The 16,443-nt window shown below is 37.0% G+C and overlaps 1 protein-coding gene across 2 annotated transcripts in view; it reads left to right on the forward strand.

The window, feature by feature from the left end:
• Positions 1–16,443, forward strand: part of LOC134660471 (scavenger receptor class B member 1) — an 87,749-nt gene that overhangs the window by 67,269 nt on the left and 4,037 nt on the right. For both annotated transcript variants that reach the window (XM_063516230.1, XM_063516228.1), the window contains exons 5-9: positions 2,061–2,267; positions 4,188–4,414; positions 8,536–8,693; positions 9,813–9,934; positions 11,143–11,268. In XM_063516230.1, the coding sequence (XP_063372300.1) occupies positions 2,061–2,267; positions 4,188–4,414; positions 8,536–8,693; positions 9,813–9,934; positions 11,143–11,268 (840 nt within the window). The remainder of the gene's footprint in view (positions 1–2,060; positions 2,268–4,187; positions 4,415–8,535; positions 8,694–9,812; positions 9,935–11,142; positions 11,269–16,443) is intronic.

Raw genomic sequence — 16,443 nt, forward strand, 5'->3', positions numbered from 1 at the left:
CCGGTGTGGTGTGATATAATTTATACTATTAAAAAACGTACTTCCTTTACCTTGGTAAAATAGCTATACCTTCAGTCGTTAGATTGAGAAAAATGGCTTAGAAAAAGTATCTAACTCATTTATTCAGTCCCCATTACAACAATCTTCCATTATAGGTATATATAAATCCAGTTAATTACTGCAAAATAATGTGAAATTACTACAAAAGTTTCGGGAAATTAAGAAATTTGGGCTACAGCTTCTTAATAACGAGAAAAAAATATCAATATTAGTTACTCAGTTAGCAGCACATCAAGCACATGTTATTTATGTTAACAGAAGACTGGGAACGGACACGATAACACAATAAAGTCACTGATAACAACACGCACAAGCACTAATGAAGTTCCAGGTAGACGACCCAAAGGCGACTGAGCGAAATCCTGATAACAATTACTTTAAAACATACAAATATTTACCCTTATTCCAGTCAGGAGGCATGCAGGTAGCTCGTTTTAAGACTTACTGTTACTACTGTTTAGTTTAAGCAATATTTGTACTTATTTTATGACGTTATCGCGTACCAATAACGCGACCAATGCAATATTTAACGGATCCGTGAGATCCAAAATATCCGGATCCTATGAGACGTTGGATCCGGATCTTAGATTTGACGGATATCCGGATATTTCGGATATCCGGATATCCGGATCTCAAACCCTAGCTGTCACCATTAAATACCAATACATTAAATAAGAATAAGCAAAGCTAAGGGGCCTACAATGTACACTCATGCTCGTTGATGGTAAAAATTACTAAAAATTTAGGTTATGACAAGTATTGGAAGAACTCTTTCGAACTTTTAAGATTATGTTCAGTTTTTTGTTTTAGGGTTAAAAGGCATAAATAAAATTAAAACGTATGCCTTAATCTATCCAACAAGACCATAAATTGTGTCCTGGAAACCGTCCATAGGCCCACATGTCTAATATTTTCAGCAATCAGTTGTGACTATTTACAAAGGTAAACCTTTTAAACAGTATTAAGAGCCTTGATTATATCGCCGTTCTTTCGCAATATCTACCTAATCCATACATGTTTGTTGCAGGATTAAATCTTGCCCAATATAAGGCGTTCGTAGTAGGTAGTATCTTTTCAGACAATACTTACCTATGGCGGTTTATGTACGTGTACAACGCAACCAAGTCGAAAAGTGACCCTTATCTTATTTACCTTTAAATTAAATAAACACCCAAATATCAGTTGTTTTATTTTTAATATGTATATTGTACAATATATACCAATCAAAAAAATTACACAGGTATGTCATATTCATCCAGAACAGTACACTAATTTACATTAACAAGTGGCATATTATATTGTAAATAACAAATATATGCACTATCTAATTATCTGCATTTTGATATGATTTTATTTTAGTAAACTTAGAAGACATAGATAGGGAACAAAGAGAATATAAGCACTACGATAGGGAGTTGTTTTTGATATCTTCAAATTTGTTCATCATTTTGATTAACATTGTTTTAACATCGCTTTTAAATTGTCCGTCCATGTTTCAATTTTTTTCAATAAACCGCGAGTGACAATTTGAATTGACGTACGCAGGGCGCGCTCAGCGGAAAAAAAAACTGTTGGTTCGATGTACATTGCTGCTTTTCTTAGCGCAATACTGCTCTTTGAGTGTTGCCCTACTTTAGTTTGCTTTACATTGCTACTGACAAGATTTGGTTGACGGACTATATTATAGGACATTATAGCTGGTCAACCAAATCTTGTCAGTAAAAAAGGCGCGAAATTCAAATTTTCTATGGGACGATATCCCTTCGCGCCTACATTTTTCAAATTTGCCGCCTTTTTCTACTGTCAAGATCTGGTTGACCAAGTATATTACACAAACTGACTAAGCCCCACGGTTATAATAAATAATAACGGTTATAAGTATGGTAAGGTACTATTACTTATTCTGTGGTATTGAGTTACCACTCCTTACTTATATTTCTCTATGTAGACATTGATAACAGCGCCATCTTCCATCTGAACCTCTAACTATTTGCCCCCAGAGCGCCACATCGCAGTCGAAGCACGCCGCGCGCTTCCTCCGGCTTGCCATGGCGTCCATCATGGACATCCTGAAGATCAAGCCGTTCGTGGAGGTGTCGGTGGGGCAGCTGCTCTGGGGCTACGAGGACCCGCTCCTCAAACTGGCCAAGGACGTGGTGCCGAAGGAACAGAAACTGCCGTATGAGGAGTTCGGCTTGTTCTATGGGGTGAGTTTTGTACTTTAAGTTAAGGCCTGAGTGGACGCTCGAGTTGGGCGTGCAGCGGGGCGGGGCGTGCGGCGTGCATGTTAAACAAATGCAAGCGTATAGGATCGGTCTTAGTGCACGCTGCTCAAATCACTTGGGAGCTCGACGCCACGCTGCACGCGTCGCCGAGCGAGCGTCCACTCAGACCTTACACACACATAGCACATTAGCGCGTTATGTTGGCACATTCATTGCCACCCAGCCAAACAAGACATCCGCGAGTCGCGACAGGCCACAAAAATGTCGTCATATAAAGCTGTAGTACCAACGATCTAGACTATCGGGTCGTCCGGCCTGGGAACGAAATCATGAAATACGCGATAGTCAGGTTTTCGGGTCTGAATGTGTTAGCCACGCGCGTCAGTTCACGTCTTTGGAGTTCAAACTCCAAAGACGTGAACTGACGCGCGTGGCTACAGACGAATATTAACTTTCGTGCATTCCGACAAGGTTGACGATGACACGCCGCGCGATATGCGTGACGTTCAAATGGTTCAAAGTACTTGGTTTTTGTATAAATTAGTGCCCTGTTTATAAAAAGCTTGTAACTAGTAATACAAGCGGAAGTCCCTTTCTAACAAAAGCTCTCAAAAAGTGACATCCGCTTGTATTAGGTACATGTTACAAGCTTTTAATAAACAGGGCACTGGCATCTATCTCACAACGATGACAATTTTTTGTCTGACATTGACAGTTCACCATTGCTGGTCCAACAAGTAGGGTTGCCAACAATTTTTTGGTGGAATATAGTATTTTCCAAAATAAGGCAGCAACAACTTTTAGATAAAATACTAAACATACTAATACTAAACATAAAATTGACAGTATTTTCACTATTTTAGCGTACTATATATTTTTCCAAAATTATATAGTACAGAGAGCCAAAATATAGTACAAAACTATACTATAGTATAATATAGTACGGTTGGCAACCCTACCAACAAGTAAACATTGACACTATGTACCGTCGCTAGAGTCAGACCAAGAAAAGTCTGCAGCGGATTTGACAGCCCTCGCAGTGCCAGTGTCATTTTAAACGTCAAACTTCTATGAAATTATGACGTGTAAATAACACTTGCACTGCGTGGGCTATCAAATCCGCTGCAGACTTTTCTTGGTCTGACTCTACTTACCAACCCATAAATGTTCAGAAAATTATCAGTATTTTCTAAACATTTATTTGTATGTACAGTCGAAACGAAAGTATTAATGTATGACCCATTTTGTACCTTGTCACAGTGACAATCAACATGAAAGTCGCCAGAGACCTCATACCTACTATTGTCACTGTGAGTACTGTGACAAGATACCTACTAAATTGGTCATAGACCTCATAAATTAACCGATTCGGTGCGGATGGCACGACAGGCGTGTCATCAATATTTTTAACGTGTGGCGTATGACACGATTAGCGTGCCATCATATTCTATGGCGTAAGGCACGCCTGTCGTATCATGAAATAATTGTTCGCCGCCACAGCCAAAAGTTTTCGAAAATGGAACACGCAACTAAACGGTTAAAACTTTCGACTGTAGGTACTACAGACAATCCAACCTTTAGACATAGCATAGTCGCGCTACCCCCTCTGCCACACATACGGTAGCATTACTCCATCTTCGAGTCAATCTCGTGCCGTGATTGGTCCGTGTCTTTGAACGGACCAATCACGGCACGGGATTCGCTCACCTCGTCCCCCCGCACCCCCGTATTTTTGGCAGCATCGGTTTCATGAAAGAATTGGCCTAAGTTCAGTCTAGATATTGGATTGTCAGTGGTAGGTACCTATGTTTCTCATCACGTGTGCAATAAATAAACACAATAAAGAACAATGTGCTATTTAAATGTATCCATAAATCTTTACCTAACACCTTGTTATTCCAGAAAAACGGCACCTCCTCCGACGTGGTCACCATGTTCTCCGGTTACGAAGACATGAAGACTTACGGCATCTTCGAGCGCTACAACTCGCGCGACAAGCTGCCTCACTGGACGACAGACCAGTGCAACAGCATAGCCGGCTCTGATGGGTCCATCTTCCCGCCTCACATCACGAGGAACGACACGCTGAAGGTGTATGATAAGGATCTATGTCGGCTGCTGCCTCTAGAGTAAGTATCACTCACTGACTCTTGCTATCCATTGACAATACGACGTTTGACGACTAGACCAGTCGTCAAACGTCGTATTGTCTACTGGGTAGTGGCCTAGTGGGTAGTGACACTGCCTGTGAAGCCACGGTCCTGGGTTCGAATCTCGGGCATTTATTTGTGTGATGAGCACAGATATTTGTTCCTGTGTCTTGGGTGTTTTCTATGTATTTGTTTATTATATATATCGTTGTCTGAGTATTACCCACAACACAAGCCTTCTTGAGCTTACTGTGGGACTTAGTCAATCTGTGTAAAAATGTCCTATAATATTTATTTATTTATTTTACAATAATTACATTTTGATCCTGGCTTCGCTTGTGAGTCCAAAGACACGTTCATATTTTTAGCTTTTGTGCATAAATTGTTAAGTGCAAACTATTAATGTGCGTTTTATTAGACCTATGTTCGTATTTTTTTCCATCGAGCGAAAGTCAAGAAATCGGCTTCCGAAACGATGAAGTTACTAGAGAAAAGGCGTCAAGAGTGTTAATAGGTATTTTTTTTGGCAACCGTATTATGATCTAAAAAACTACGATTTTTCAAAAACTGCTGGTAGAAACTATTGCAGCTTAATGTTATTATACCCATAAAAACTAGATATTCCTAATCAAAAGGATTTAAAACTTTATTAATTATTTAAAAACGCATATTGTACGGATATTTTCATATATAAAACAAAATATCTGGGTGACCGAGCTTCGCTCGGAAAACATATAAAGACTCGAAAATGCGCGTTTTTCCAGAGATAAGACCTAGCTAGATCGATTTTTCGCCCCCGAAAACCCCCGTATAGCAAATTTCATCGAAATCGTTAGAGCCGTTTCCGAGATCGCCGAAATATATATATAAATAAATAAACAAGAATTGCTCGTTTAAAGGTATTAGATACATACTCATTAGTAATTATTAGAAACTTGTATACGTGTACCTGACGACCTGACCAAGGATTCGGTGGAAATAGTCCATTCCTCATATAAGTACATAGTTCCATTTTCTGACAATACAAACGGATGCGAAAAACGAATTACCTATAAACACGCAAAATTGCTTAATCTTTATAACATACAAACACTTGCTCATAAATCGCGAATGTAATCATAATACACGAGGGTAATAGGAACTAGTGTTGAGTCGCTCACTCGTGAGGCACCTCATTTGTACCACTCATTTTGTTAATTTGTCGCAGTACTTCGTACCGCAAAAATGTCTTACTTCACTCCTCTATTCATTTTACTCATTTACTCTCGCGCATCACATTAATCTGAGGTGGTAAGTTAGTCACTTCTATATAATAACTAGCGACCCGCCCCGGCTTCGCACGGGTTAACAAATTATACATAAACCTTCCATAAAAAAATTGTCGCTGTTGGAATTAATGGAATAGTCGATGCTGAAAATATGCTAGTACCTCACCTCATTTGAAGTAAGACATTGTAACACCTCATTTTAGAAAATGAGGTACTCATACAAACTCATTTTAAATTGATGTCCTACCCATCACTAATAGGAACCGCGCAACATCCTAAAAAATGATCCCAGCAAACGCCAATGATGTATTACATTACACAAACGTGTTGTAATATGTGCAATTTTAACACGTGTTTTTGCGCGTACGCAAGACTTGGAGTACCAATGATTATGATCCGAGTAACATTAGGATGAGAAAAGAGATATGTGTTAAGAAAAAGTGACACTACTTAATATCATTGTCACATTGGTTTGAGAAAAAGTAGGTACGTTAATCATCTCTCTGTACTTAACGAATTAATAACATAATAACAATTACAAAAAACATTGCCAATAGAAAAATTAAAAATACAGTTATTAAGAAGTACATACTACGAAATAATTTTGCAATTATGTAATTCCAAGTAGGGAAGGATTTGTCTGAGTCTAAGTTCAGAAGTGTGACTTTTACAATAAGTATCTAGACTTAACAAAAACACTCATTGCCCTTACAATATCAGTCTTACTAGATCAGCATTATGTCTATTAAAAGGTACCTACAGATTATAATACATTCATACAGTACATAGTTTCTCGAGAAATAGTATGCAAAGTTGAAAAATAACGAATTCGCGCAGTTAAAAATCCTTCAAGCGTGCGCCTTAATAGACCGTTTTTCGAAGTCGAAAATGTATTAAGAGCTTCGTCTATATATACGAGGGGTATTCAAAATATTCTCGGTATGAGAATGAAAACAAACAAGTACGAAAAGTTTGATATTTTTATTTTTCAATATACTCCCCCCCTATGTTCATACACTTAAAAGATCGATCAATTATTTTTTTTAATCCCTCGTAAAAATATTTTTTATCTTTCGTGTAAAAATGCTCCTCCACTGCCGCCTTCAATGCTTCATCGTCAGAAAATTTATTTCCACGCAGATCCTTTTTAAGATTGGGGAGCAAAAAGAAGTCGCTGGGGGCTAAGTCCGGACTATACGGTGGGTGAGTAACAGTTTTAAACCCACGTTCAACAATAGCTGCCTTGGCAATATGAGCAGTATGGACGGGGGCGTTGTCATGCAGAAGCAGAATACCTTTGGTTAACTTTCCTCGCCTCTTTTCTTTAATTACATCCTTTAATTGACGTAGAATGTTAGCGTAGTACTGTCCTGTGATATTTACACCTTTTTCTTTATAATCGATTAGTAATACTCCTTCACAATCCCAAAATATCGTGGCCATGACCTTGCCAGCTGAAGGGATGACCTTCAACTTCTTGGGATGAGCTGAACCCTTAATGTGCCACTGCATGGACTCTTGTTTACTCTCTGGGTCATAATGATGAACCCAGGTTTCATCTCCAGTAACTATTCTTTGCAGCACCTCATCAGGATTTTCACCGCACAGGTCAATAAAATCGGAACAACAAGCTACACGCATGTCTTTTTGAAGCCGAGTCAGCATTCGCGGAACCCATCTTGCACTTACTTTTGACATATTAAGATGGTCATGTATAATATCATGTACGGTACCAATAGAGAGATTGGTTACTTGTGCTATAGATTTTACCTTCACTCGACCATCTTCCAATATAAGTTTTTCCACTTTATCAATATTTTCTTGTGAAGTAGCTACTACAGGCCGGCCAGGTCTAGGGTCATCTTCAATACTCTCCCTTCCGCGTTTAAACTCGCTTGACCACTTTTGAATGGTAGATAAAGAAGGAGCAGACTCACGGTAAACACAATCCATTTCCTCTTTTATGGTTTTTTGATTTTTACCCTGTTTTGTCAAGAATTTTATCACGCATCGATGTTCTAATTTAGTTAACATTGTCAATTCGCACAGGATGTTCATGTTTGTTCAGCAATTGCAGAAAAACAAAAGACTATCTCGGTTCGAATTATACTTTTTTTAAATGTCAATGAATAAACCTTAGCGGCCAGTAACGAAAGAAATTTTAGAAGAGGTCGTAAGATATCAATACCGAGAATATTTTGAACGCCCCTCGTATATATTCCGTCGCTGTTACCAACACACCCAACCCACTATTAAAACATGTTAATTTTCCACAGTTCCTACAAAGTCCTTTCAGTAAGGCGAACCATTGAACGAACACAATCGAAAGAGGTCGCGTCGCGTGACACAATGTGTTCGCACGCTGGCTTGCATCACGTCGTGCAATCAGATATGCCCGTTGGCATTTGATCGCTTTTTGTGAGCTTTATGTAACGTTAGTTAGGTTATGATTATGAATATTGTGTTAAGTGTTAACCTTTTGACCGGATAAATACAGTTTGTCAAAGGACTGTCTCATTTCAAACATAGACAGAGGGAGTCATACTATCTTTGCCTTACATTTAGTACTAGCACCCAAAAGAAGAGGATGAGTAGTTTTTTTTTGTTTCGACCCCCCCCCTCTCTCTTTTGTCACACTTTTTCATAGATTTGACCCATATATATCAGTGAAAGAATAAGGACCAAAGTCAAATGGCGTTCTAATTGTAATCTTTTGTCGAAAGATGGCAGTAAATTGACTATGGCTACATAATATACTTTGACAATCCGCCTCTATCAAATTCTCTTTGAACATACAAAAGTAGTATTGTAACACTCCTTTTCTTTCCACAGATACCTCCGCGACGTGGAGTCGGCCGCTGGCGTCCCAGGTTACCGCTTCACCCCGCCCCTCGACGTGTTCGCCGCTGATGCCCACAACCGGTGTTTCTGTCCCGCTGGACCGCCGTGCGCGCCCTCTGGCTTGTTCAACGTGTCTCTGTGCCAATATGGTGAGTGGAATTTAAAAACAGATGGCGCTTTCCTCAAAATATTATAATCGTTTCTTTTTTCCCGCCGATTGTTGCTTCTATTCCACCAATAGATATAATCTTATACCTTTAAACGAGCAATTCTTGTACATTATTCTTATATATTTATTTATTTATATATATATATTTTGAGGATCTCGTAAACGGCTCTAACGATTACAATGAAATTTGCTATATGGGGGTTTTCGGGGGCGAAAAGTCGATCTAGCTAGGTCTTATCTCTGGGAAATCGCGCATTTTTGAGTTTTTATACGTTTTCCGAGCAAAGCTCGGTCTCCCAGATATTGATAATAATGACTTAATGAGAAGTGCTATTGATAAATATGATCAACGAAGATTTTATGAACAGGATTTATTATGGGTTATCGTGATACTTTTAATAGATGGGGCGACTGATTCTAATCGCAGCTGTTATGTATAGTGTTGAGTCGCTCACTCGTGAGGCACCTCATTTGTACCACTCATTTTGTTAATTTGTCGCAGTACTTCGTACCGCAAAAATGTCTTACTTCACTCCTCTATTCATTTTACTCATTTACTCTCGCGCATCACATTAATCTGAGGTGGTAAGTTAGTCACTTCTATATAATAACTTGCGACCCGCCCCGGCTTCGCACGGGTTAACAAATTATACATAAACCTTCCATAAAAAAATTGTCGCTGTTGGAATTAATGGAATAGTCGATGCTGAAAATATGCTAGTACCTCACCTCATTTGAAGTAAGACATTGTAACACCTCATTTTAGAAAATGAGGTACTCATACAAACTCATTTTAAATTGATGTCCTACCCATCACTAGACTTATGTAATGCATTTCTTTTATTGCAATCCAAAGTTGTATTGACGCTACTTGTCTGCCTCGGAATATTGTCTGTCTCTCATAAATTGTTTTTCTAATATTAACTCCTTTTATTAAAGGAGTGTAACAGACAGTACATAGCCTAGTGTGGGGCCACAGGACATTGATAATTTTAGATAAGGTTTTTTCTTATAAATATTATTCTTATTCTTACATTTCCTTGCTTCCATAAAGAACTTTTTCAAGTTTTTATCTTTAAGATTGACATCATGATTTCAGATTCCCCGATCATGCTGTCGTTCCCGCACTTCTACCTGGCGGACGAGAGCCTCCGCGAGGCCGTCGAGGGCATCTCGCCGCCCGAAGCGGAGAAGCATAGGCTCTACATCGATGTGCAGCCTGTAAGTAACAGACTAACAGACATGACAAACAAATACTGTCATAAATCATGTGTGTCAATGATCCAACCTTTATACATTAGCGCCGCCAGAAGAATCTACGATGCGGCGCGCATTCTAATTCTGAAATGCTTGAAATATGTCAAGGACAAGAAAAAACAATTTACTTAATGTCAACATCTTAATGTAAAAACTACAATAAATATTGCTAATTTATCATCAATATCATCATAAAACTAGTTTCAATAATTCTACAACAAAGACAAGAATATAGTTAACGCCAGTATCGCGTTAACAATGTGACTATCCTCCACCTGCCCAGAGACCTATAAAAAGGTCTCCAATACATTCCATTTTAATCTTTATTTTGACATGTCAAAATTGCATTTGTTTTGGCAAGTTTTGACGTGTGAGTGGTTAGAAGATATGTATAAGAAAAAAGGTAATGGATTGTAGAAGAGGTCGATAGTTTACGAGTAATGTCGTTATTCATAACTTAACCGTCTGTCAAGTAACGTCTAACAAGCCCGTGATATCGATGCTCACCATCTGTAATTTTAATAAGTATTTGTGACAAACTTTAATAGAAGTTTGCTAAGTTTTATGAATAGGGAGTAAGAAAAAATTGTGCATCCGAGATTGACATTGAAACTAGATGGTGCTTTTGTGGTGACATCAAATATCGACTTTTGACAAACAAAGCTTACCGTAAAATTTACGGAGCCGTAAACGTACAGCGCCATCTATCTACATTGCATATTCAAAGCACGAATGTATCTTAGACTTTCCACATCTTACATATACTGGGTCAACCAAATCTTGTCAGAAAATAGGAACAAGAAAAACTATACTCATCCTTTTCTTTTGGGTGCTATAGTTCGTTTTTTTAGCATTAGAAAGAACTTGCAATAAGGTAAGCGATCTTGACAAGTCTTTTAGTTGAAAAATGCTTTTTAAAAATCAAAAACTATTACTTATGAAAGCAGAAGAATATAAATGATCGTATTAGATTCATAATTGTTATATATTTGCCGTAACTTATTTTTAAAATGTGTTTTTCAATTAAAAGACACATCAAGATTGTTTACCTTATTTCTAATGCTAAAAAAACGACCTATACTACTAGGTAGTGTAAGACAAAGATAGTATAATTCTCTCTGTCTGTTTGAAATCAAACAGACCTTTGACTATATAAACGTGTATGTTTACAGGAGATGGGCATAGCGATGAGCGCCCGCGCCCGCATCCAGATCAACCTGGCCGTGTCGCAGGTCGTCGATATCAAGCAGGTCGCCAACTTCCCCGACATCGTGTTCCCCATCCTGTGGTTCGAGGAGGTAAGTGGCTGCAGAAAGACCTTTTTTTTTTCGTGGAATCCTTATGACAATTTGAAATTTAAGCGTTTTTCTGAATACATTTCTTCTATTCTATTATATTGGAAATTAAACGAACTTACCTGTAAGTGAAGTTCATTTCAATTATATTAGCTGCACAAACTTCGAAATGATAATTTTAACTTGTAGTACGTGCTTTATCATGTAGCCTGTTCCATGAATGTTACAGAGAGGCAAAGCCAAAATTAAAAATATGTATCTGATTTATGAACATAACTCCTACGTTGAACGATTCCCGCGCTGTCAACTGTCAATGTCATTTAGTTTAGAGTAACAAGCCAAGACATAACACTTTCACTGCCAGTAGCCCGCTAGGATTCTCTATTCTTAGGTACTTATCGCTACAAAGCGGAAAAAACATATGGTATCCGCTATGCTTTTAGCTCACGCTGGCAGTGAATATGCCAATAGATGGAACAACTTGGCCCCCAATTCAGCAAAGCCAATATTGCCATAACTTTGACAGGGATTATAGGTACACGAATCCCTGGTTGTCTCAGGACAACGTGGGTACTGGGTGGGATGGGTTATCATTTCGAAGTTTGTGCAGCTAATATAATTGAAATGAACTTCACTTACAGGTAAGTTCGTTTAATTTCCAATTATTATTACGCTGCACAAACTTCTTCAATGATAATTTTAACTTGTAGATGTTTAGAGATAAGTATTCAAAGTTTGTTTTGGCTTTGTATTACAACAATGAAATCATTGATTAACAATGATTTATTATTTCATTTTAAATTAGGTACCTTTTTAGTTATCATTAACTATTTTCAAAATATAGGTATGTATATTTAGTTTACAACATTATTTAGAGATCTAGTGATATCATTTCATCAAACTGTCTATCGTATAGTATAGATAGTTGAAACAAAAATAATTTGATCCTTATTTATTAATAGGTAAGTATTTTCATTTATACCACCAAATACCACATACAACTTAATTATTATAGGAAAGAAATCAAAGGATAGCATGAGATGCATCTGTTGGCGAATACAACAACTATAAGCAACTCTTGGCAGTGTGTTATTGTTGGTTACACCTTTAAGTAACACTTATTTTCTCATTTATCATAGTAAGGATTTACCAAAATTATTGGATGGAACCATGATTATGAAATTGAGAAAAATCATTACAAGAATCACTCCACCTTGATGTTTTTCTTCCACCAACTCCTAAACGATTTACGGTTGACACAACACATAACAGGTTAAATAGGTGATGAAAATAAAAATATATCAATACAAATCTTTAAGAGTTGACTTATGTAATCCCTCTACAAATCGTTTGGGAAGTGATTTTTTCATGATTCTGAGGGCAATAAATAATCACTAACAAGTTAACTACCATCACGAATATTATTGTTCGTTATTTATATATACAGGTAATCAATGTTTTACACCTCATTCAATTTGAAATTAGTGTTTTCCCTGAAAAAATTAATGCTATGGATAGCAAGGGTTGCTGAAATTTATCAATCAGAATAACAGTAAAGTTTGATATTTTTTCAAGGACAGGGTTTGCACGTTGTATAGGTACAATCACAACAGCTAATAAAAGTGATAAAGTAATTTTTTACTTTTTCTTAATCCTGTAATGAATGATTTTCATTAGTTGGTGACATTGTTAATAAATAATTTAAGACCGATTAAGGGTACTAGGTCACACTTTAAGGTTGAGTTTGGTGTAATCGAAAAAACGTTCTTCATAAAGTGTTCAATTCTATCATTTGAGGAGAGCCTATTCCCCAATAAAAGCACAAGAGCAGATTTACAATTATTTACACATCTATACCCTCATTACATAATGCTATTAAAAACGGCAAGCACTTCTGAAACAGATGCCATAAAATAATTAATGTAATTATTTTTACATAACATACACCAGTATTTCAAGTGTGTACTGTGTGTGTGTGTGTGTGCTTGACGGTGTTGGGCGCAAGGGATTACACCGTACTGTACTCCTTTCTCCTCTTCCTCTTCTCCTTCAGTGATGGCTGATGGCACTTCCTGGATAACACTGGGGTAACCAGGATAATGGATAATGGGGTAACCGCTGTTGAAACTTGAAACCAGTTAATAAAATATGTTTTTATAAATGAGAGTTGGGGCGCAAATCTTATACAATTATATGTACATATGCGTGTAAATATTTTGTAAACTGAGTAGTTACAATGACCGTGCCTTGATGCCTTCTACTTTTCCTAAATTTTAATACCTTAGATTTCGTTTCAGTTGGAAGGAAAACATAGATAAAATATTTTTTGCAAAAGCATCTACTTATGTAGAAAAAACATCTGGGTTACTTCACCAGGATATTTATATAATAACCAATAACTCGTGAGGTATATGGATTTCCAAAATGTTGTAAGAATTTCAAATTTAATTTGCGTTAAATCTGAAATCTTACATTATTTTCTCTCAATCAGCTTATGACACTTAAAGCACATATAGCATTTAAGTAGAATATTGTAATTTCTCTTTTCACACCACTGCTAATGTTCCTAGACATAAAAAATACTGTATTTCATTTCACCGGTTTATAAATAATTGCGATAGCTGTGTTGTCTTCTCTCAGATGTATCTCAGTGTGGTAAACCGGAAAAGAGGGTCTTTAAACATAAACAAGACCACCATAACCTGAACAAAATTAATGTACCTAATTCATTCTATTAGGCTTATTTAATAATTTCCACACGGGTGTAAGTATTACCGTAAGTAATTAAATATCTGGAAAAAATATATATTTATAACCCTTTATTTTAATTAGCCACCAAATTATGTCACACTAGGTGATATATTGGCATTGTATTTCTTTAAAATATACGAAATTCAGTATAGGTACTTTTATCTATTCAGCTCTTTAAATACACACATAACCATATTCATTAGCCAAACTTAAATATCTATAACTTGTAGTTATAGGTACCTATAACTTGTAGTTATAGGTACAACAACCCATTTATATGAGCAAAGTTCATTAAAACTAATTACAATGTGACCAATATATAAAGGACTTTATCTGTTGTTTAAGTTTGTATTTATCCTTATCGGCTAAAGAAATAATTATAGTATTACCCAGCTTTCTGAGGTAAGTACTAAGGAGCTAATTTCATTTGATTATAGCTCCATATAGGTAATGGTATCAAGACTAATTAAGTGTATCTTGTATATGTATGCACCTACATGGTATAAATAACATTTATAATAATAAGCTTCAACAATAGATATATAATCTAAACAATTGCTCATTATGTGACCTCTAGATCTTAGACACTTCATGAAAGGTCTGACACATATCGACACCTAGTCTAATAGTCTAATAAAAGGACTTATGTCATTACTTCATTAGTTTCATAACAGTTCCAATTCCCTGTTGACTTAAACTGCTTAGTTGCAATAAATTTACTTCTTCTATAGGTATCTGTATTTATTTCTCTTAGGATTTGGTAGAGAAAATATTGAAGTCAATATTAAACTGTATAAAGTGTACATTATTTTATAAGGACATCATAGGCATATACACACAGTATATATCACAGTCACATAGTTTTCTAGTATTTGACTATCAATTTTACAGAATTGATCATATTTCGGAATACCTCTAGGTATTAGCACAGACAAAAATTTAATTTTGTATGACAGAATCCTTGTAAATATGATGTCACTGCAATTAAAGAAGTGTATTTAAATAAACCACAGCTTTTGAGAATTTGTTCTAAATGAACACAGGCTGTTGTAATGTCACTTGAGTGCGACCACATTGTGACTGCAGAGAGGAAAGTGTTGCTCCGCTTCCTTATCGCTGCTTTTGACCAGGGTTTTTTGTATGTTGTAATGTTAAATGAACACTTTATTATATGAAACAAATAGTAACAGCAAAACATACATTGGAAAATATGATTGATAATCGAGCCCTTGAAGTTGAAGTACCGGGCCGTAAGCTATTAGTTTTTCTGTTAGATTTTCTTATAATATCACTTGTCGACAGCATGTTTTAAAGAAATCTCTAATGCCATTTATTGTGCTTTAATAGTATTTAAAGGACCGCTGCCTTAGCGAAGATTCTCAGTGATGACAGTCACACAAATGAAAGTCAGTCACTTAAAAGCGACAGCCGGTTGCAGCACAAAATTGATTGAGAGCTAAATCATCACAGTTAGCAAACAAATACTTAGCCTTATTCATTACTGACAAGCATCTCACCAGCCGCAGTTCAAGTCGCTGCCAATAAAATTTTACAGCGCAGATTATTTTTGCATAATCTTGTTTGGGTCATACTGGTTTTGTAATGTTCTTAATTATACATCTGAAAAAACAAACAACGAGGTTGTCTTATTAGGATTTTTCCATATCCAGATTTCTGGTGCCTCCGTCTCACGATGTCAAGATTTACTCGCTTAATTCCTTGCTTGCTGAAATAAGAATAAATATTTTAATTCACCTACTTGAAGATGAGTACATATCAAGAGACGGCCTAATTTGGCATACCACATTGATTAACTCATGGGGCCACAAAACCCAGTTCTAGCAAGACTTGTGGCCTTAAGTCCACTGCCATTGGCAGGTAGGATATGAGCCATATCTCAGTGCTGTTAGTAAGGAATAAGTGACAACACCACAATGTCCCAAATATACTGGCATTGAACACACCTAGTATTAGTATGTGAAAGATTGCCAAGTTCAAATATCATCAGAGATACCTAGGTTAGTACTCCAAAAAGCTTAGTATAGCCATTTTACAAACAGATGCACCTAGAATAGTGCTCCAGATTGCAGTGCATAGCTCAGTCACCATGTGCAGTTAGCAGACAGACACACCTATAATAGTGGCCCAGAATGCACAGTGCACAGCACAACCACCGTGTGCAGTTAGCAGACAGAGGCACCTAGAATAGTGCTCCAGAATGCACAGTGCACAGCGCAACCACCGTGTGCGGTTAGCAGACAGATGCACCTAGAATAGTGCTCCAGAATGCACAGTGCACAGCACAACCACCGTGTGCAGTTAGCAGACAGACGCACCTAGAATAGTGCTCCAGAATGCAGTGCACAGCTCAGTCACCATGTGCAGTTAGCGGACAGATATACACCTAGCTAGAATAGTGTTCCAAAA

Source organism: Cydia amplana, chromosome 27 (genome assembly GCF_948474715.1).
Source record: "Cydia amplana chromosome 27, ilCydAmpl1.1, whole genome shotgun sequence".
Taxonomy (NCBI): Eukaryota; Metazoa; Arthropoda; class Insecta; order Lepidoptera; family Tortricidae; genus Cydia; species Cydia amplana.